At 37.5% G+C, this 23,817-nt stretch overlaps 1 protein-coding gene across 6 annotated transcripts in view; it reads left to right on the top strand.

The window, feature by feature from the left end:
* Window positions 1-23,817, top strand: part of REXO5 (RNA exonuclease 5) — a 46,740-nt gene that overhangs the window by 9,670 nt on the left and 13,253 nt on the right. For 5 of the 6 annotated variants that reach the window (XM_057528439.1, XM_028168501.2, XM_007189981.3 and 2 more), the window contains 8 exons: window positions 2,016-2,159; window positions 4,496-4,584; window positions 5,540-5,655; window positions 7,240-7,378; window positions 7,521-7,615; window positions 8,556-8,658; window positions 11,261-11,364; window positions 12,123-12,243. In XM_057528439.1, the coding sequence (XP_057384422.1) occupies window positions 2,016-2,159; window positions 4,496-4,584; window positions 5,540-5,655; window positions 7,240-7,378; window positions 7,521-7,615; window positions 8,556-8,658; window positions 11,261-11,364; window positions 12,123-12,243 (911 nt within the window). The remainder of the gene's footprint in view (window positions 1-2,015; window positions 2,160-4,495; window positions 4,585-5,539; window positions 5,656-7,239; window positions 7,379-7,520; window positions 7,616-8,555; window positions 8,659-11,260; window positions 11,365-12,122; window positions 12,244-23,817) is intronic. The other variant, XM_028168500.2, reaches the window with a different exon arrangement.

Here is a 23,817-nt window from a genome sequence, read left to right as displayed (position 1 = left end):
TTTCTCCTTTACTTTTCTCCATAGTCCTTATCCTCACCTGCTATATTATGTATTTGTTTGTTTATTGTCCATCTTCCCAACTAGAATTTAAGTTCACCTAGAATTTAAGAGAATTTTGTTGATTTTGTTCATTGGGGAATCTACTGGCTAGAGCAATGCCAGGCATATAATAAGTACTCAGTAAATATTTTGTTGACTGAACTGAATTACTCTGTCACTATGCTCTACCAGTTTTTCCTTTTTTAAAAAAATATTTATTTATTTGTTTGCTCCGGGTCTTAGTTGCGGTTTGTGGGCTCCTTAGTTGCGGCAGGCGGGCTCCTTTAGTTGCAGCTTGGGAGCTCCTTAGTTGTGGCATGCGAACTCTTAGTTGAGGCATGCATGTGGGATCTAGTTCCCTGACCAGGGATCGAACCCAGGCCCCCTACATTGGGAGTGCAGTCTTAACCCACGCCCCCTGCATTGGGAGCCAACAGGGAAGTCCCTCTACCAGTTTTTCTTGTGTAATGTTCCTTTCTTATAACCTTTTTCCTCCCTCCACCATCTTAATCCAGACTTTTTTTGTTTTTGCCAGAATTATTGCAAAGTCATTTCTCATTTCTCTCTCTACTTCATTTTCCACATATCTTTGAGGTTGATCTTTGTTAAAGTACTGTTTGGTTATGCCATTTCCCTTCTCAGGAACTTTCTGTTGCTCCACCTTATATATGGAATGATGGACTAAAGTTCAAACTCTTGAGCCTGGCATTCACAGTGGTCTACAATTCACTTTTATCCTCCTCTTTCAACCTTGTTTCTTTCTATTTTTTTTTTAATTTATTTATTTATTTATTTATTTTATGGCTGTGTTGGCTCTTCGTTTCTGTGCGAGGGCTTTCTCTAGTTGTGGCAGGTGGGGGCCACTCTTCATCGCGGTGCGTGGGCCTCTCACTATCGTGGCCTCTCTTGTTGCGGAGCACAGGCTCCAGACACGCAGGCTCAGTAGTTGTGGCTCACGGGCCTAGTTGCTCCGCGGCATGTGGGATCTTCCCAGACCAGGGCTCGAACCTGTGTCCCCTGCGTTAGCAGGCAGATTCTCAACCACTGCACCACCAGGGAAGCCCTCAACCTTATTTCTTATACTGCTCTTCTACAAAGACCTTTTTTTCTCCCCGACTGGTCTAGTCACTACCATACCAAGTTTGCTTTGTACATTGCTATCTTACCTGGGATGCCCTCTTTCCTTACTTCTGATTCTTTGGCTCTTTTGGTTGCAAGGACCAGACACTCATTGAGGCCACCTTAAGTGAGAGAGTATTATTTGAAGGATGCATGTGGACTAGAAAATCATCAAGAATCTAAGTGCCTCTGGTGAAGAGCTGTTCTCCATCCCTTTCATGGCATCTTAGCTTCTTTGTTTTCTGTTCTAACTGGTGTGTTCTCTTTATTTCCTAGTTCAGTTCTGGAAGCAAGCAATCTGATCAGCTTAGCTAATTACCCTTGTCCCTTTTGAGCATGTCTTGACAAGGAATATCAAGTCACTGGTCAGTTTATAGATGGCTCCCTCTTTAGCCAAGTCCCCACTCTTAATCCAATCAGTAACCAGCCCTGCCTAAAGAACCAGCACCCCTGCTGGTGCTTGAGCAAGTGGTTAGGGGTGCAGTAGATTTAGGTAGAATGGGCTATTAGGAGTGGCAGACACTGTAACAGACTGGTCTAATACACCAAATATCTGAATTCTGCCTTTTCTTTAAGACTCAGCTAATCTTTTCTTCTCTTGAACCATCTCTAACCATCTCAGCCAGTATATTCTCCCTTTCCCTTTTACAGCTTTTATTATTATAACCCATTTGAGACTTATTTTCTCTTTGTGTTCTTTATAAGTGTATGAGAGTGCAAGCTCCTTTAAAATTGGGGCTGGGTCTTAAAAATCTTTTGATCTTCATCATGCTTACCCTATACAACATTAAAAGGACATGTCCTCTGAGGCCTCTTAAACACAGATTCTAACATATGTACGATTGTCCTTGTTTCAGGGTCTTTACCTTCTTCCAGCTCAAAAGTCAGCATCAACCTGCAGAATGACCCCATCGTTCAAAAGTATGGCTCTAAGAAAGTAAGCTTGACCAGATGCCTTCTCACAAAGGAGGAAATGAAAACATATCACTTTCCATTACAAGGTTGGTTTAGATTTAACCTGATGTTGGTAACAGTGGAAGAATATCTATCAGTTTATTTAAAAATACTACTGTTGAAAGTTCATTTTTATGGGCTGCTTTCCAAGTGATTTATTCCATCTTCTACTAAAGAGGAAATACTTTCAGTGCAATGTTTCCTAAAGTGTAGGCTGTGTACCATTATTGATTTTAGGTAGTATGTGAACATGACCTTAAATATTGTGGGAAAATTATTCCTTTTTCATTTTTCTTTCATTCCTTAGTATATTGAAAAGAAGTCAATATGTCTTTAAAACTTTAACACTTCTCTGGTACTTCTAATCCTCCTCCCAGCCACCCCACCCCCATTTTCTTTAATAAATAGGACAAGTCTAGGCTCAGAGCCTTGGTCCGTTATGTAGCAAGAATTTAATAAAAATTCTTTTATTTATTACCTCTTAATCAGAGCAGTCATGTTAAAATTTCTTTAAAAAAAACAAAAAAACAAAAGCCCTATTGAGATATGATTAACCTACCATACAGTTCACCCATTTAAAGTATACAATTTCAATAGTTTCTAGTATGTTTAGAGTTTTTCAACCATCACCACAATCAATTTAGAACATGTTCATCACCCCAAAAGAAACCCTGTACTATCATTTCCCCCCAGTGCCCTTTAGCCCTAGGCAACTACTAATTACTTTCTGTTAATAGATTTACCTATTGTGAATATAAATGGAATCATACAATATGTGGTCTTTTGTAAGTGGCTTCTTTCACTTAGCATCAAATTTTCAAGGGTCATCCATGTTGTAGCATGTATCATTACTTCATTTATTTTCATTCTAATGATATTCCATGTATGGTTATACATTTTATTTATCCAGTCATCAGTTGATGACATTTGGGTTGTTTCCACTTTGGGGCTGTTATGAATAATGCTACTTTGAATATTCAGATACAAGTTTTTGCGTGGACATATGTTTTCATTTTTCTTGAGTATACACCTAGGAGTAGAACCGCTAGATCCTATGGTAACTCTATGTTTAACCTTTAAGGAACTATCAGACTGTCTTACAAAGCAGCTGCACCATTTTACATTCCCTCCAGCAATGTATAAGGGTTCCAATTTCTGCACATCCTTACCAACACTTGCTATGCTCTGCCTTTTTGATTATACCCATCCTAGTGTGTGTGAAGTAGTATCTCATTGTGGTTTTGGTTTGCATTTCCCTGATGGCTGATGATATTGAGCATCTTTTTATATGCTTATTGGCCATTTGTATATTTTTTCAGATCCTTTGTCCATTTCTTAATTGGGCTGTCTTTGGGGAGTTAATAGTTCATATATCATAGTATTGCCATGAGGATTAATTGAGTTAATGTACAAAACGAGCTTAGCATGGGGCACATAGTGCTTTAAAAAGTTATTCTTTGTTATTATTGGTACTAATAATATAGATAAGGAGGGCAGCAAGTATAATGTCTCCAGGATTTGGGGGTACTCCTTTCTGGTCTAGACTGTATTTTGATTCTTTTAATTGTAATCAGTTGGAAATTTCAGGGTACTGTGACATAGAAACTGGTCAAAGCTTTTCATACTCCCCTTAGTTTCTTGTCAAATAAGATCTAGGTATTACCTTTACTGTTTCAGCCTCTGTCTGAAGGTAGGAATCTTCAATGATTCAGACACTTTTGGGCCTCTGAGCTGAATGTGCCTGGTTATTGACTTAGGGTACACAATGGAAGGGGTACCCTAAGCCTATATCTGAGCCTCTGTAGGGAATTTTCAGGCTATGATTCCAGAAAATGAGGCACGTTTCTAAAGAGAGATCTTGGAGAAATTTTAAGGGTAGAGTTGAGTACAAGAGCGCGTATGGTGAATGTTAAACGTTCTGCCTACCATGAAATCCTTTTATATCTCTGCTATGGTGGAATCTCATTCCTACTTTATCTTGTTTTATTTAGGAAAGAAAGATGCCACATGCAGTCATTTGCATACTTTATTCATCCTTCCTTAGTGCCTACATGGGAAAGGTCCAGTGACTTTGGATTTAGCAACAATTTAATTACAATTTCTAATAAGGAGGAAAAAATTGTTACTTGGTAACTGCAAGGAAGTCCAGGCCCTAGTATCTCCAATAACAGCAGCCTACATTATTCTCCCAAAATGTAAAAATAAGTAGATGGAGAAAAAATTAAGGACAGAAATTGTCTTTTATTTAATTATATATTTCAAGTGTCTAACATAGAGAAGGTGCCCTACAAATGTGGTATCTCAGTTTCCCCTGGATAAATATAGGAGTAATGTTTACCATTTCTAGTTCTAAAGGCAAATATTTTATTCCTTTTCCTCCTAGGTTTTCCTGACTGTGAAAACTTTGTGCCTACAAAATGTTGTGGTTCTATAACCGACAACAGTCCTCTCTTTGGGCTTGACTGTGAAATGGTAAGTACTACTTTTGATTTTTCAACTGGAGTGTTGCAAACTAGGGTCTAGTTTTCTTGAGTGTGTTCAGTTCTAGTATTCAGTTTAAATAACTGAAAGTAGACCCATTTAATCACATTTTAGAAAAACTGGATCTTTGCTCCAGGATGAGAAATAAATATCACGTAAGTTTTCTAACTAGTTGATATATTTAATCTAATTTTTGAATATTACTAGAAGTTGATTGCTTCTGTCTTTTGAACAAGTGTTTTGTTGGTATTGCCTTGAAGACTTTGCCTGAATTACCATTGGTTTGGCTTAGTTTTACACATTTAAGATCAGAAGTAGGATTTTCCTGCTTAAGCTCCCCTTGTGTTTTACTTTGTCTAATTAGTAAGTCTCCTTTCAGAGGCAGTGTATCCCCTCTCACTTAGTACTCAAGTAACAGTTTCTCAACACTGAACAGAGTGGCTAAGAGCTAAGGATTTGGAGTCTGTCGTATCAGGGTGTGTATACTGGCCTTGCCTGTCACCTTGGACAAATTCCCTAATTCTCCCTCTGTGAAGCAGGGATAATATTAGAGGCTACTTCATGGGGTTATTATGAGGTGGTATATAAAATGCTTAGTATTACATTAGATAATAGAGTGTGCTAATAAAAATTATTTTTTGTGGTACTTAGCATAATACTGGGTTGTAGTACACAGTAAATAGTACAATTATAATTGATGTTATTATTTCTGTGCCTCTGGGGCACATCCTTCCCAGAGAAATTGTACTGTGTTGGTTACTTTAAATGTAATGTTCAACAGCCTGCTTAGCTTTAATTTCATTCATATTGGATTCTCTGGTCAGCAAAAGGCTGTGCCATTGTCGCAGAGTAGATTAGAGTAGATGGCAATTGATGTAGTCTTGAATAATGAGAGGAAGCAAGAGCTTCCACAGTTTAGCAGCCTATCTACATCCTGGTCTTTCAGTGCCTGACATCCAAGGGGCGAGAACTAACACGCATCTCATTGGTTGCTGAAGGAGGCTGCTGTGTTATGGATGAACTTGTTAAACCTGACAACAAGATTGTGGACTACCTCACCAGGTATTTTTCACCCTGCCTCCAGCTCTGTATAGCTTTCAGACTAGAGTGGAATGAGACTTAACAGGAATAGCCTGTAGCTTCTGTTTGGTTAGGTATTATCTACTTATTTATTATTAAGTAAAAGTCTGGGGTGCCACAACTAGAAATTTTAATACTGAAATTGCACAATGTCAGTGTATAATGCTCTTACCTTTCTTCCTCTCTAATCTTCCTGTGACCTAAGTCACCAGAATATTATCTTCCTTGTCATAGAATCTGACAGTTGTAATTGTTATCTAGCAACTGCCAAACAGCTTTGCTCTCTGATGAGACCCCATCTGAAAAATCTGCAAATCATCTTCTGGCAGTCAAATGATTTTAGAGCTTAATCTGCCTTGACCCCAGAAACCAAAACAAAACTAAGTGTTTCCACAACAGAAATTTTTTTTTTTTAATTTTATTTATTTATTTATTTATTTATTTATTTTGGCTGTGTTGGGTCTTCGTTTCTGTGCGAGGGTTTTCTCTAGTTGCGGCGAGCGGGAGCCACTCTTCATCGCGGTGTGCGGGCCTCTCACTGTTGCGGCCTCTCTTGTTGCGGAGCACAAGCTCCAGATGCACAGGCTCAGCAGTTGTGGCTCACGGGCCTAGTTGCTCCGCGGCATGTGGGATCTTCCCAGACCAGGGCTCGAACCCGTGTCCCCTGCACTGGCAGGCAGATTCTCAACCACTGCGCCACCAGGGAAGCCCCCACAACAGAAATCTGAAGCTCAAAAATTTTTCTCTCTCTTTCCAAAGATTAGCAAGTAATTTCAGAATGTACACACTACAGTGATTAGGCAAAGAAAAGCCAGTGAAACGTTACCGTTGCTGCCCATTGTAGTTGCACCTATCAATTCATGCTTACTTAGGCACAGAGAGGCCGTGATGGTGATAAAGACTCCGCTCTTGGCAGACATGACAATTAGACAGTATTTTTAGGGAACAATCATATGTGACAAAGATGTATGTATAAGGGTATTTGTCATAGTATTGCAGAAATATGGGAATATGAATGAAAGTAGGGGGTTGGTTAGAATGTTATATTTATCTAATGGAGTACTCTAACCATTTAAAAGGATGTGCTGAAATAGATTTATTGATGTGAAAACTTGTTCATGATATATAGCACATGTTATGATCATATTATAAATAGCATAGGCATTATGATTGCTTTTTTTTGGGCCGTACCATGTGACTTGCGGGATCTTAGTTTCCTGACCAGGGATTGAACCCAGGCCCATGGCAGTGAAAGCATGGAGTCCTAACCACTGGACCGCCAGGGAATTCCCATGATTACATTTTTATAAAAATGAAACATATACATGAATATATATGTATCAAAAAATATGATAGAATATTTACTAAAGTGTAAAAAATGATCTCTGGGTGGTGGGATTATGGGCAGTTTTTAATTTCTTCTTTGTTATTTGATTTTCAACCTTGTTACACTGAGCATTTATTAATTTTTTATTAATTTTTTAAAATATTCTTTTTGAAATGACTTTCCGGGGAGGAAAGCTTATTAATATCATGGTCTGTCCATTTCTCTTTTTTTATTGAAAGTTTCTCAGGAATCACAAAGAAGATTCTTAACCCAGTGACAACCACACTCAAAGATGTACAGAGACAGTTAAAAGCACTGCTTCCTCCCAACGCTGTGTTAGTGGGCCACTCCTTAGACTTAGATCTCAGAGCACTGAAAGTGAGTATCTGATTTAGGACTTAGTTTTTCTAGCATGTGTCCCTGTTTCATTAATCTCAGATCTAAAGCCTTCTATCCCCCAACCCACCTGTTTTTTCCTTTAGCATAGGATGCTACTCATTGTATTCTCTTTCCTTCTCAGATGATACATCCATATGTTATTGATACATCATTGCTTTATGTTAGAGAGCAGGGCAGAAGATTTAAGCTCAAGTTCTTAGCCAAAGTTATTTTGGGGTAGGTTTGTTTGCATATTATAATATTGTCCTGATAGACTCTACATAAGTTAGCATATTGTATCTTATTTAATGCATATTGCAGTGTTCAGCCTCTCTCCTTTCCCTCTTAGTTTGTAAACATTATTATGAATTCTGAGATCCTAATTTCAGAGAGAAGTATGACTCAGAAATGAAAAAACTGTGGGAATACAAAAAGGAGTTGTATTCATAGCTGAAGGTTGATGGATAGAACTGGACAGAGAGGCAGAAAAGTTACCCAGAATTTCGAAACATAACGTTCCTATATTGAATGTATCCTATTATGTACAAACACATATTGTACAAAGATATTCATTATAGTATGATTTAAAATAGTCCAAAAGAATTCAGATATTCTACAGGACTAGTTAAATAAATTATGGTTATCTGCGTGACTAATACTTTGTTACTGAATATGATAGATCTTTATGTGCTAATAAGGGGACCTCTAAGATGCTACTGAGAATAAAATGGAGATGCAGAACAAGATGCGTAGATACTGAGATATTGATTGATGTAGATTAGATTTAGATATATCTATAGACATAAACATATGTATTTTTTAAGATTTTAAAAAACAAAGGATTTTTAAGTATATAATAGAAAATTTCTGGAAGGTAACTTTAAAACAACAGCTACGTCTAAAAAATGAGACAAGGGGTTGGCTGGGGAGTGGACCAGAGACTTTTTATTGAGTAGCCTTTGATGATATGCTTGCTGTAAACAAAGCCGTTCCTGATCATTCTGTACCCTCAGTACCTCTCAGGCCCTGGCACTAAGTAATAAAGGAATCTTGATTGTTGTGACTCAAACCTAATTACTAGAATGCTGAAATTCTACATGTAGCCAGAATATTTGGGATGAAAGAATCTATCATTAAAAGTGCTCCCAGGTATGTCAATTTTACCTTGACTTTCCAGGAAGGATATACAGTGTCCAGATAGGTTTGGTCATGATGCCACAGAAGATGCTAGAACAGCCCTTGAATTGGCTCGGTATTTCCTCAAATATGGCCCAAAGAAGGTTAGTACCTTTGCTTTCCTTAAAATTATGAGACTAGAACAGAGTCACAGACCACCATATCCTGCTGTTACCTTTCTTTACAAAAATGGCAGTGTAATTCAAGGTGAACATGTATTTGAAATTAAGACCTGTATCACTAGCATCATGTAGTGGTTAAATATGTAGTCTCTGAAGTTGGACTTCCTTGTTTTTAAATAGGTCTGGCTATATGATATCTAGCGCAATTTCTCTGAGAAACTTTAGTTTCTAGATCTGTAAAATGGTAGCACACTTCTCTGGGATATTGGTGAGGGTAAATGAGATATTATATAGTATAAAGCTCTTAGCACAGTGCCATGAATATATTAAGCACCATAATGTGGTGTTAATCATTGTAGCTGAGGGACTTCCCTGGTGGTCCAATGGTGAAGACTGCACTTCCACTGCAGGGCGCACGGGTTTGATCCCTGGTTGGGGAACTAAAGATCCCGCATGCCACTTTTAATTCATTGTAGCTGATGCTAATAATTGTGATAATTATAAAAATCTAGATAGATTTTTGCTCTCTTGGGGTGTGAGTAGCATATCATTGTTTCAAAAGCAGTTCAGTGGGCCTGGATTAGAACAGCACATAAAGGAGGCATTGAAGAGGATGTAGTTTCTGACAGACTGTGTTATAACACATTCTAACCTATTAGATTGTCCCATTGTGTGATATTTTCTAACATGACCCCATTATGAAATAAATGGTAGTCCATATAGAATAATAAAAAGCCAGAATAGTTTTTTGTGTCATGGTGATAGAAAGACATTGTAAAATATCTTATGCGGCATGTGAATAATGGCCAACATTCACTGAGATCTTACGAAGTATACTATTCTAAAATGCTTTATATACATTATCTTATCCTTATAGCAACCCTGTAAGTTAACTATTGATATCATTATATATATGATCGTTCAGAGGTTTTGAAAGGTTAATAACTTATTGAGGGTCCTACAGTTAGAGGCAGAACCAGAATTCAAACCAGGGTCTGTCAGATTCTAAAGCCTGTCTTTGCTCTACATGAGGAATTAGCAAACCTTTTCTGTAAAGGCCAAATAGTAAATATTTTAGGCTCTACAGACCATACTGTCTCTATCACAGCTACTCAACTTGCTGTTGGTAGTGCAAAAGCAGCTATAACAGTATGTCAGTAAAAGGACACAGCTATGTGCCAGTAAAACTTTATTTACAAAAAACTGACATTAGGCTGGACTTGATCCAATGACTGTAATATGCCAACCCCTGCTCTAAACCACTGCACTGAGGTTCTAAAAACTTGGTCTCAGGACCCATTTATCCTCAAAGAGCTTTTGTTTTTGTGGGTCATATCTATCAACATTTACCATATTAGAAATTACATATGAGAAAAATTATATTTACTAATTTGTTGAAAATATTTTTAAAAATCATTACATGTTAACATAAAAATGTATTTTTATGGAAAAAAGCATTTTCAAAGAAATTAATGGGAAGACCGTCATTGTTTTACATATTTTGCAAATCTCTTTAATGTCTAGCTATTAAGCTCCTATTAAGGAGACTAGTGACTTTCTCATATCTGCTTTTACGTCTAATCTGTTGTGTTATATAGTTGGAGAAGACAGGACCTTGTAAACTTCCCCCTGACAGGGTCTCTGGAACCCCTAGGAGTTCTCAAGCCACACTTTGAGAACAGTTGCATTCTATTATGCTGCCACTTGATTTCCAGGAAAAATTGCATCTCACTTGAGTAAAATCTCAGGAAATCTGAATTAAGGATGGACTTTAGTTAATAATAAGATACCAGAAAAGAATCTAAAAAAGAGTGGATATATGTATATGTATAACTGATTTGCTTTGCTGTACAGCAGAAACTAACACAACATTGTAAATCAATAATACTCCAATAAAAAATTTTAAAAAGAAAAAAAATAACATATCAATAGTGGTTCATTAATTGTGTCAAATACACCATACTAATCTAAGATAGTAATAATAGTTGAAAGGCAGTTGGATATATGTGGGAACTCTGTACTGTCTTTGTAGTTTTTCTGCAAATCTAAAATGATTCTAAGTAAAAAAAATATCTGTATCTCTATACATCAGAACTCCCAAGTGGGCTCCCACTTTATGGAAAGAGAATAAACTAGAATACTTTTCATGATTTTGTGTTAATCCAATAAAGTCTTTTTCATATTGCCATGAAAGCCATTCTTTTATAATTTCCAAAAGTTGCATGTTTGCAGAGAAGTAAGTTTTAAGCGACTTTGGAATGAATGATGAGCCAAAATTGCCATTGCTTTTCACTTAGCCCTACTTGGCCCTTTCCCATATTCATGTCACAACATCAGCAGCTGGTAACAGATTGCCATTCTTGGCTAAGCAGCCAGAAACCATCTGGTAACTATTGAACCCAGCCTGGGACTGTGGCAACAGCATGGTCACTGTCTACAGAAACAGAGAACACCACTTGAGTGGGTTTTTCTTGGATTTTGGGGGGGTTTGGGTGTTTTTTTGTTTGGTTGGTTTCTTTTTTTTTTTTTAGCCTCAAATACTTTGCAAGATATTAAATGATTTTACCACTTTATTTTCCTTCAGATTGCAGAACTAAATCTGGAGGCACTAGCTAGTCACCAAGAACTAGAAGCAGCACGCCTAGAGCCGAAAAATACAGCAGAAGTAGTTCAGCAGCTAAACACAAGGTAATATTTTTTAGTTCTAAATAGTCGCAAAGACAAATGGAGTATCTGGTTTCTTATTTAACAACAAAACCTGGAATATTTTTTTCCTCTTTTGAGTCTATTGAGAAATGTTTACCAATTATATGAGTAACATTCTTCCATTAGAAAAACCATGGATGGAAAAATACCACCTACTGCCCTAAATAGCATCTGTTTTTCTAATTTTCTGAATCTATTGATTGGTCTTAAAATAACTCACTTTACAAAAAAAGTAAGACATTGAAATACATTGAACTAAGTGGCATTAGGGGAGATGATAGACTAGTGAGTATTTTGATTAGAAGAGTCAGCTATAGCCTTGATGTATTGCCCAGATTGGGAAAAAAACAAACAAAAAACAGACTCAGAAGAGGTTTGTCTTCATACCATAGTAAATGTATCAGATCCTTAGAATCTAGCCTAAATTTTGATAAAGAGTTTTGAGTATATTTTTTGTTTATCCTTCCTCTCCCTAAATGTAGAGCAACAATGTTCAATATGATTTCTGTAATGGTGGAAATGTTCTATATCTGTGCTGTCCAATAAGGTCCATACATGTGGACCTTATAGTACATGTGACTAGTGCAATTAAGGAACTGAATTTTTATTTTATTTAATTTTAATTTAAATAACCACACGTTGCTAACGGCTACCAGGTTAGACAGTGCAAGTATAGAGAAGTAATTCTTGGGTTAGGGAAAACTGTTGTTCCTACCTTGATCTCTTCTCCTTCTTTACAGTGTTTTAGAATGCTTGGACTCAATGGGCCAGAAGCTCCTTTTCTTGACTCGGGAGGCAGATGCTACTGAACTTTCTTCTTCCAAAAACTGTCAAACTATTAAGTGCCTTTCAAATAAAGAGGTGAGTGACCCAGTATCTCTTTGAAGGTTGCATTCAGAGTAGAGGGTAATGTAACCCTTTGCAACCCATGCAAGTATCAAGCTTTTTTTCATTAGCAACCTTGGCTACCATTGGCCAGTCTGGCTTCTATCTCAAATTTTGTGTGGAGCACTTTTAGTCTCAATTACCCCATAGGAGCAGAACTGTCAGCTGCCAGTGTCTGTTTCCAGATTCCAGCAGGCCTGTGGCTTTGGCCTTGCACACCACTTTGAATTTCTGTTCTTTTTTCTGGTTCATGGAGATGTTTATCTTGGCTCTTAGCCTGACTATATCTTTTTGGTTTTCCTATATATATATTTTTTAATATTTTACCTATCATTTTTTTAATATATTTTACCTATCATTGCTGTATGTGTATAGCAGAAGGGATGCATCAAAGCATGAACTTATGTCATCTTGTTCAGAGGCTCTGTAATTTTTTTTAAGCATTTTATTTGGAAATAATTTCAAACTTACAGGAAACTTGCATGAATGGTGGAATATCTGTATACCTTCTATCTAGATTCATCTTCTGTTAATACTCTGCCTCATTTGCTTTATTATTTGTGTGTGTGCTGGGTTGCTCCTTCACTTTTTACACTTTCTTGCTCTCTCTTCCTATGTCTATATGACATTTCATTTTTTAGTTTCCTTTAGTCTGGAACCATTCCTCAATCTTTCTTTGTCTCTCATGACATTGGTAATTTCATTTTGGGTTTCCTCATGATTAGATTCAGGTTATGCCACAACAAGAGGCATATGTTGTCCGTCTGTCCCTCTCTTGTGTTTATTTTGATGACCTTAACAAGATGTTGTCTAGTTTCTCCGCTGTAGAGTTACTATTTTTTCCCCTTGCTTTGAATAAATAATATGTGAGGATATACTTTAAGAACAGCAAATATCCTGCTTTTCATCAAAATCCCCACCTCCTCTTATATTTAGCAAAAACTGATGATTCTTAACTGAACCACTTTTTACTGTGAATTAGTTTTTATTGTACAATGATGGTTTTCCAACTCTATATATTTCCTCCATATTAACTAGTTGTTACTCAGTATTCTATGAGCAAGAGTCCTCCCTTTACCTTATTTGTTCATTCATTCATTCATTCTGTGTGGACTCATGGATTCCTGTTTATTTCAGTGGTTTATAATTTATGATTGTACTAAATTGTTTTGGTTTACACATTTCTCAGATTTGGTAAGCAGTAGCCCCTTCAAGCTGGCCCCTCTGTCCTTGTGACATGCACCCATAATTTTTTTTGAGCATTTTCTTCCTGCTGGCACAATAAGAAAGTCAGGTTCGGGGCTTCCCTGGTGGCGCAGTGGATGAGAGTCTGCCTGCCAATGCAGGGGACACGGGTTCGAGCCCTGGTCTGGGAAGATCCCACATGCCATGGAGCAACTGCGCCCGTGAGCCACAATTACTGAGCCTGCGCGTCTGGAGCCTGTGCTCCGCAACAAGAGAGGCCGCGATAGTGAGAGGCCCGTGCACCGCGATGAAGAGTGGCCCCCACTTGCCACAACTAGAGAAAGCCCTCGCACAGAAACGAAGCCCCAACACAGCCAAAAATAAATAAATTAATAAATAAATGAATCACAAGAAAATAAATTTTAAAAAACCTAAAGGGCTTTGAAAAAACCAAAAAAAAAAAAAAAAAGTCAGGTTCATCTTGGTATTAGAAACCAAGATCTGGGTGCTGGGTGTGCATATTTTTACTGGGATGTCTTTGCTTCTAGACCCTCAAAGCAGACAGAGTTAGGAAATATATGCATGTAGGTAGGATATGCGCACACACACACACACAAATATGTATGTACAAACAAATACATATTTAAGAAATCAAGTGTCTATACCAGTACCTCTAATTTCAGCCCTTGCACAGGATTCTTTGTTGCTTTTCCTCATTTCATCTTTGTATCTCCCTTTATAAGTTACTTGGATTCCTTTTTTCCTCCCCTTCAGATTAGCTCTTATGCATTTAGAATACAGTTGGGTTCATTTGTTTCAATTTGCTTTTAGTTTTAGTTTTTTTTCCTCTCTTCCATCCTTGTTGATTTATTTTTTGGATCTGTAGAACATTAACATGCTTCCAAAGGCGAAACTACACAAACAAGTATACTAAAAGAAGTGTCATTCCTTCTCATATCTATTTCACCCAGTCCGCCCTCCACCTATCTCATGTAAGTAAATAACATTGTTGTTTTCTGATTTATCCTTCCTTTGTTCCATTTTTTGTAAAGAAAAGTAGATATATATACACTTTCTTATTTCTTTTTCTTTCTTACACAGAAGACAACATACTATATAAATAAACTCTTTTGCTTTTTTCCCTTAACAAGATGTCCTGGAAATCATACCAGGACATAAGGTTCCAACTTCCCATTTTTGCATATGGATATCCAGTCTTCCCAGTCTCATTTTTTTGAAGAAACTATCCATTTCACATTGAATGTTCTTGGCACCCTTGTCAAAGATCACTTGACCATATACACAGAGCTTTATTTCTGAACTCTCTTTTGTTCCATTAGTCTATTTGTCTGTCTTTATGCCAGTACCACACTGTTTTGATTACTGTAGTTTTTAATATGTTTTGAAATCAAGAAGTTTGTGTCATCTGACTTCATTCTTTTTCAGGATTATTTTGGCTATTCAGAGTCCTTTGAGATTCCTTATGAATTTTAGGATGATTTTCTTTTTCTGCAAAAAATGACATTAGGATTTTAATAGGGATTGAATTGAATCCATAGATTGCTTTGTATACTGTTGACAACAATAGTGTGTTCCAGTCCCTGAAAATGGAATGTTTCCTTTTATTTGTGTCTTTTAAAATTTCTTTCAGCATTGTTTTGTAGTTTTTAGCATAGAAGTGTTTCACCTCCTTGGTTCAGTTTATTCCTAAGTATCTTACTCTTTTTTGATGCTATTGTACATGAGATTTTTTTCTTAATTTCCGTTTTTGATTGTTCATTGTTAGTATGTAGAAACACAACTGATTTTTTGTGTGTTGATTTTGAATCTTTCAAATTTGCTGAACTCATTGATTAGTCCTGACATTGCTTTTGTAGAATTGTTAGGGTTTTCTACATGTCCTATGTGAACAGAGAGAGCTTTTCCAATTTGGATGGCTTTTGTTTCCTTTTCTTACCTAATTACTCTGGTTAGAACTCTCAATACTGTGTTGAATAGAGTGGCAGGTGCAGGCATCCTTGTTCCTGATCTTAGAGGAAATTTTCAGTCTTTCACCTTTGAGTGTGATGTTAGCTGTGAGCTTTTCATATATGGCCTTTATTATGTTGGGGTAGTTTCCTTCTATTTCTAGTTTGTTGAGTGTTTTTATCTCGAAAGAGTGAATCTTGTCAAATGCTTTTTCTGCATCAGTTGAATGATCATGTGGTTTTGTCTTTTCATTCTGTTAATGTGGTGTATTACATGGAATTGTTTTCATACATTGAACCGTCCTTGCATTCCAGGAATAAATCTCACTTGGTCATGGTGTATAATACTTTTAATGTGCTGTTGAATTCAGTTTGCTGACATTTTGCTATTTAATGTAATCACTAGATTGGAAGGACTATTTCCATTTTGTTGTTTTCTGTATGTCTTACAGCTTTTTGTCCCTCCTCTCCTTTCTACTGTCTTCCTTTGAGTTTTGATTTTTTTTTTTTTGGTAGAGACATGCTTTGATACCCTTCTCATTTCCTTTTGTGTATGTTCTATAGATATTTTCTTTGCAGTTATCATTGCAGTTACATAAAACATCTTAAAATTATAACATTCCATTTTAAACTGATAGCAGTTTAATTGCATACAAAAACTGTACTCCTATAAGCTCCACCCCCTCAACTTTGTTACTGATATCATAAATTGCATCTTTATATGTTATATGCCCATTAACATAGGCATATAGTTATTTTTTTCATGTTTTTGTCATTTAAGTTCTGAATAAGAATTAAAAGTGAATTTATGCACCAAAGTTACATTAATACAGGTTATTATATGTGTCCATGTATTACCTTAACTGGAAAACTTTTTCATGTTGTTGTCTAGTATCCTTTCATCTTGAAGGACTCCCTTTAGCATTTCTTATAAGAGCAGGCCTAGTGATAATAAACTTTCTCAACTTTTCTTTTCCCTGCATTTTTGAAGCATAGTTTTGCTGGATACAGTTTTCTTGGTTGATGGTTGTTTTTTGTTTTTTTTTTCTTTTTTTGGTTGATGGTTTTTTTATCACTTTGAATGTATCATGCCACTCTCTTCTGGCCTGCAAGGTTTCTGTTAAGAAATCCACTGATAATCTTATGAAAGCTTCCTTGTATGTAATGATTCGCTTTTCTCTTGCTACTTCCAAGATTCTCTAATTTTTACTTTTAACAATTTGATTGTAATGTGTCTTTGTGTGGGTCTCTTTGGATTTATCTTTCTTGGAGTTCTTTCAGCTTATTGAATTTGTATGTTCATTTCTTTCCTCAGATATGGAGAGTTTTCAGCCATTATTTCTTCAAATAAGCTCTCTGCTCCTTTCTCTCTTCTTCTGGGACTCCTGTAATTTGTAAATTGGTCCTAAAGATGGTGTCCCAAAGGCTCTTAGACTCTGTTTCCTTTTCTTCATTCTGTTGGTTTTTTTTTTGCTTTAACTTAATGATCTCAAAGATCTGTTTTCAAGTTTGCCTGATCAAGTCTGATGTTGAACCCCTTTAGTGAATTTTCCAACTCACTTAATGTATTTTTCAGATGCAGAATTTGTTTGGTTCTGTTTTCTTTTTTTTTTAATTTAATTTTATTTATTTTTTTATACAGCAGGTTCTTATATAAGTTACCTATTTTATACATATTACTGTATATATGTCAATCCCCATCTCTCCCAATTCATCCCACCACCACATCCCCAACACCTGCTTTTCCCCCTTGGTGTCCATACGTTTGTTCTCTACACCTGTGTCTCTATTTCTGCCTTGCAAACTGCTTCATCTGTACCATTTTTCTAGATTCCACATATATGCGTTAATATATGATACTTGTTTTTCTCTTTCAGACTTACTTCACTCTGTATGACAGTCTCTAGGTCCATCCGCGTCTCTACAAATGACCCAATTTCGTTCCTTCTTATGGCTGACTAATACTCCATTGTATATATGTACCACATCTTCTTTATCCATTCGTCTGTTGATGGGCATTTAGGTTGCTTCCATGACCTGGCTATTGTAAAGAGTGCTGCAATGAACACTGGGTTGCATGTGTCTTTTTGAACTACCGTTTTCTCTGGGTATATGCCCAGTAGTGGGATTGCTGGGTCATATGGTAATTCTATTCTTAGTTCTTTAAGGAACCTCCATACTGTTCTCCATAGTGGCTGTATCAATTTACATTCCCACCAACAGTGCAAGAGGGTTCCCTTTTCTCCACACCCTTTCCAGCATTTGCTGTTTGTAGATTTTCTGATGATGCCCATTCTAACCGGTGTGAGGTGATAACCTCATTGTAGTTTTGATTTGCATTTCTCTAATAATTAGTGATGTTGAGCAGCTTTTCATGTGCCTCTTGGCCATCTGTATGTCTTCTTTGGAGAAGTGTCTATTTAGTTCTTCTGCCCATTTTTTGATTGAGTTATTTTATTTTTAATACTGAGCTGCATGAGCTATTTATATATTTTGGAGATTAGTCCTTTGTCCATTGATTCGTTTGCAAATATTTTCTCCTATTCTGAGGGTTGTCTTTTCATCTTGTTTCTAGTTTCCTTTGCTGTGCTAAAGCTTTTAAGTCTCATTAGGTCCCATTTGTTTATTTTTGTTTTTATTTCCATTACTCTAGGAGGTGGATCAAAAAAGATCTTGCTGTGATTTATGTCAAAGAGTGTTCTACCTATGTTTTCCTCTAAGAGTTTTATAGTGTCTGGTCTTACATTTAGGTCTGTAATCATTTTGAGTTTATTTTTGTGTATGGTATTAGGAAGTGTTCTAATTTCATTATTTTACATGTAGCTGTCCACTTTTCCCAGCACCACTTATTGAAGAGACTGTCTTATCTCCATTGTATATCCTTGCCTCCTTTGCCATAGGTTAGTTCACCATAGGTGCATGGGTTTATCTCTGGGCTTTCTATCCTGTTCCATTGACCTGTATTTCTGTTTTTGTGCCACTACCATATTGTCTTGATGACTGTAGCTTTGTAGTATAGTCTGAAGTCACAGAGTCTGATTCCTCCAGCTCCATTTTTTTCCCTCAAGACTGCTTTGGCTATTCGGGATCTTTTGTGTCTCCATACAAATTTTAAGATTTTTTGTTCTAGTTCCATAAAAAATGCCATTGGTAATTTGATAGGGATTGCATTGAATCTGTAGATTGCTTTGGGTAGTATAGTCATTTTCACAATATTGATTCTTCCAATGCAAGAACATGGTATATCTCTCCATCTGTTGGTATCATCTTTAATTTCTTTCATCAGTATCTTATAGTTTTCTGCATACAGGTCTTTTGTCTCCCTAGGTAGGTTTATTCCTAGATATTTTATCTTTTTGTTGCAGTGGTGACTGGGATTGTTTCCTTAATTTCTCTTTCTGATTTTTCGTTGTTAGTGTATAGGAATGCAGGAGATTTCTTTTTTTTTTTTTTTTTTTTTTTTCAGTTCCCGTTTATTTTTGGCTCTTGGGGCAATGTCATCTTTTCAATATGAAAAAAAGCAGCAAGTTCAACACAATAGAAATCTGAAGTGTAGAATAGGACAAAACCAAGAGTAGGCGGGAAGGCAGTAGCAAAAGTAAGAGATGAGGTGTTGCCAAAAGATGGAGGGTGTCCTGTCCCCTCTCTGGGGAATGACATTTAGGGGGTAGCACATAGCTTTCCATATAGGTACAGAAGGGCTGATAGTCATTTTTTTCTGTAAGAAAGGCAGGGCTGGGGAGGGGCTTTCTGGAGGCTTAGAGACTAGTCTCTCTTGCTGGAATGCAGGAGATTTCTGTGCATTAATTTTGTATCCTGCAACTTTACTAAATTCATTGATTAGCTCTAGTAGTTTTCTGGTGGCATCTTTAGGATTATCTATGTAGAGTGTCATGTCATCCGGAAACAGTGACAGTTTTACTTCTTCTTTTCAATTTGTATTCCTTTTATTTCTTTTTCTTCTCTGATTGCTGTGGCTAGGACTTCCAAAACTATGTTGAATAATAGTGGCGAGAGTGGACATCCTTGTCTTGTTTCTGATCTTAGAGGAAATGCTTTCAGTTTTTCACCATTGAGAATGATATTTGCTTTGGGTTTGTTGTATATGACCTTTATTATGTTGAGGTAGGTTCCCTCTGTGCCCACTTTCTGAAGAGTTTTTATCATAAATGGTGTTGAATTTTGTCAAAAGCTTTTTCTGCATCTATTGAGATGATCATATGGTTTTTTTTCTTCAATATGTTAATATGTTGTATCACATTGATTGAGTTGCGTATATTGAAGAATCCTTGCATCCCTGGGATAAATCCCACTTGATCATGGTGTATGATCCTTTTAATGTGTTGTTGCATTCTGTTTGCTAGTATTTTGTTGAGGATTTTTGCATCTATATTCATCAGTGATATTGGTCTGTAATTTTCTTTTTTTGTAGTATCTTTGTCTGGTTTTGGTATCAGGGTGATGGTTGGCCTCGTAGAATGAGTTTGGGAGTGTTCCTTCCTCTGCAATTCTTTGGAAAAGTTTGAGAAGGATAGGTCTTCTCTAAATATTTGATAGAATTCACCTGTGAAGTCATCTGGTCCTGGACTTTTGTTTGTTGGAAGATTTTTTTTTTAATTTATTTATTTATTTTTGGCTGTGTTGGGTCTTCGTTTCTGTGCGAGGGCTTTCTCTAGTTGTGGCAAGCGGGGGCCACTCTTCATCGCGGTGCGCGGGCCTCTCACTGTCGCGGCCTCTCTTGTTGCGGAGCACAGGCTCCAGATGCACAGGCTCAGTAATCGTGGCTCACGGGCCCAGTTGCTCCATGGCATGTGGGATCTTCCCAGACCAGGGCTCGAACCTGTGTCCCCTGCATTGGCAGGCAGATTCCCAACCACTGTGCCACCAGGGAAGCCCTGTTGGAAGATTTTTAATCACAGTTTCAATTTCATTACTTGTGATTGGTCTGTTCATTTTTTCTATTTCTTCCTGGTTCAGTCTTGGAAGGTTACACATTTCTAAGAATTTGTCCATTTCTTCCAGGTTGTCCACTTTATTGGCATAGAGTTGCTTGTAGTAGTCTCTTATGATGCTTTGTATTTCTGCGGTGTCCATTGTAACTTCTCCTTTTTCATTTCTAATGTTATTGATTTGAGTCATCTCCCTCTTTTTCTTGATGAGTCTGGCTAAATGTTTATCAATTTTGTTTATCTTCTCAAAGAACCAGCTTTTAGTTTTATTGATCCTTGCTATTGTTTTCTTTGTTTCTCTTTCATTTATTTCTGCTCTGATATTTACGATTTCTTTCCCTCTACTAACTTTGGGTTTTGTTTGTTCTTCTTTCTCTAGTTCCTTTAGGTGTAAGGTTAGATTGTTTATTTGAGATTTTTCTTGCTTCTTGAGGTAGGCTTGTATTGCTATAAACTTCCCTCTTAGAACTGCTTTTGCTGCATCCCATAGGTTTTGGATCGTTGTATTTTCGTTGTCGTTTGTTTCTAGGTATTTTTTGATTTCCCCTTTGAGTTCTTCAGTGATCTCTTAGTTATTTAGTAACCTATTGTTTAGCCTCCACATGTGTGTGTTTTTTACGTTTTTTTCCCTGTAATTTATTTCTAATCTCATAGCATTGTGGTCGGAAAAGATGCTTGATATGATTTCAATTTTCTTAAATTTACCGAGGCTTGATTTGTGACCCAAAATGTGATCTATCCTGGAGAATGTTCCATGTGCGCTTGAGAAGAAAGTGTAATCTGTTTTCAGATGGAATGTCCCATAAATATCAATTAAATCTATCTGGTCTATTGTGTCATTTAAAGCTTGTGTTTCCTTATTAATCTTGTGTCTGGATGATCTGTCCATTGGTTTAAGTGAGGTGTTAAAGTCCCCCACTGTTATTGTGTTACTGTTGATTTCCTCTTTTATAGCTGTTAGCATTTGCCTTATGTATTGAGTTGCTCCTATGTTGGGTGCATATATGTTTATAATTGTTATATCTTCTTCTTGGATTGATCCCTTGATTATTATGTAGTGTCTTTTCTTGTCTCTTGTAACATTCTTTATTGTAAAGTCTATTTTGTCTGATACGAATATTGCTACTCCAGCTTTCTTTTGATTTCCCTTTGCATGGAATATCTTTTTCCATCCCTTCACTTTCAGTCTGTATGTGTCCCTAGGTCTGACGTGGGTCTCTTGTAGACAGCATATATATGGGTCTTGTTTTTGTATCCATTCTGCAAGCCTGTGTCTTTTGGTTGGAGCATTTAATCCATTCACATGTAAGGTAATTATCGATATGTTCCTATTACCATTTTCTTAATTATTTTGGGTTTGTTTTTGTAGGTCCTTTTCTTCTGTGTTTCCCACTTAGAGAAGTTCCTTTAGCATTTGTTGTAGAGCTGGTTTGGTTGTGCTGAATTCTTTTAGCTTTTGCTTCTCCGTCAATCTGAATGAGATCCTTGCTGGGTAGAGTAATCTTGGTTGTAGGTTCTTCCCTTTCATCACTTTAAATATATCGTGCCACTCCCTTCTGGCTTGTAGGGTTTCTGCTAAGGAATCAGCTGTTAACCTTATGAGGATTCCTTTGTATGTTATTTGTCGGTTTTCCCTTGTTGCTTTTAAGAATTTTTCTTTGTCTTTAATTTTTGTCAATTTGATTACTATGTGTCTCGGCATGTTTCTCCTTGGGTTTATCCTGTATGGGACTCTCTGCGCTTCCTGGACTTGGCTGGCTATTTCCTTTCCCATGTTAGGGAAGTTTTCAACTATAATCTCTTCAAATATTTTCTCGGTCCCTTCCCTCTCTCTTTTCCTTCTGGGACCCCTAGAATGCTAATGTTGGTGCGTTCAGTGTTGTCACAGAGGTCTCTTAGGCTGTCTTCATTTCTTTTCATTCTTTTTTCCTTTATTCTGTTCTGCGGTAGTGAATTCCACCCTTCTGTCTTCCAGGTCACTTATCCATTCTTCTGCCTCAGTTGTTCTGCTATTGATTCTAGTGTATTTTTCATTTCAATTATTGTATTGTTCATCTCTGGTTGTTTGTTCTTTAATTCTTCTAGGTGTTCGTTCTTTAATTCTTCTAGGTCTTTGTTAAACAGGTCTTGCATCTACTCGATCTTTGCCTCCATTCTTTTTCCAAGGTCCTGGATCATCTTCACTGTCATTATTCTGAATTCTTTTTCTGGAAGGTTGCCTATCTCCACTTCATTTAATTGTTTTTCTGGGGTTTTATCTTGTTCCTTCATCTGGTAAAAAGTCCTCTGCCTTTTCATTTTGTCTATCTTTCTGTGAGTGTGGTTTACATTCCACAGGCTGCAGGATTGTAGTTCTTCTTGCTTCTACTCTCTGCCCTCTGGTGGATGAGGCTATCTAAGAGGCTTGTGCAGGCTTCCTGATGGGAGGGACTGGTGGTGGGTAGAGTTGGGTGTTGCTCTGGTGGGCAGAGCTCAGTAAAACTTTAATCCGCTTGTCTGCTGATGGGTAGGGCTGAGTTCCCTCCCTGTTGGTTGTTTGGCCTGAGGCAACCTAGCACTGGAACCTACAGACTCTTTGGTGGGGCTAATGGCCGACTCTTGGGAGGGCTAACGCCAAGGAGTACTTCCCAGAACTGCTGCCAGTGTCCTTGTTCCTGGGGTGAGCCACAGTCGCCCCCCTAGCCTCTGCAGGAGACCCTCTAACACTAGCATGTAGGTCTGGTTCAGTCTCCTATGGGGTCACTGCTCCTTTCCCCGGGTCCTGATGCACACTTTGTGTGTGCCCTCCAAGAGTGGAGTCTCTGTTTCCCCCAGTCCTGTCGAAGTCCTGCAGTCAAATCCCACCAGCCTTCAAAGTCTAATTCTGTGGGAATTCCTCCTCCTGTTTGCAGACCCCCAGGTTGGGAAGCATGACGTGGGGCTAAGAACCTTCAGTCCCGTGGGTGGGCTTCTGTGGTATAATTGTTCTCCATTTTGTGAGTCACCCACAAAATTTGATTTTATTGTGATTGGGCCACTCCTACCATCTCATTGTGGCTTCTCCTTTGTCTTTGGACGAGGGTTATCTTTTTTGGTGAGTTCCAGTGTCTTCCTATCAATGATTGTTCAGCAGTTAGTTGTGATTCCGGTGCTCTTGCAAGAGGGATGAGCGTACGTCCTTCTACTCTGCCATCTTCTCAGGAAATTTTTAGAAGACATCCATTTTACAACATATGCTTGATATGTAGCTGTTTCTCACCTCTCCACTGCCACTCCAAGAGGAGAGGGCAGGCGGGCAGATTGGTGGCGCTGCACACTGGCAGCCCGTGGCCCTGCTGGCCCAGGCTCGGCCAGCCGCTCCACCCCACCGCCATTGCCTCCGCCGCCACAGTGTGTGTCTGGTTCTTTTTTATAGTTGCTGTCTCTTTAATGAAATACTCATTTTGTTCATGCATAATTTTCCTGATTTC

The sequence above is a fragment of the Balaenoptera acutorostrata genome, chromosome 15 (assembly GCF_949987535.1).
Source record: "Balaenoptera acutorostrata chromosome 15, mBalAcu1.1, whole genome shotgun sequence".
Classification (NCBI taxonomy): Eukaryota; Metazoa; Chordata; class Mammalia; order Artiodactyla; family Balaenopteridae; genus Balaenoptera; species Balaenoptera acutorostrata.
This window is presented reverse-complemented; position numbering and strand designations above follow the sequence as displayed.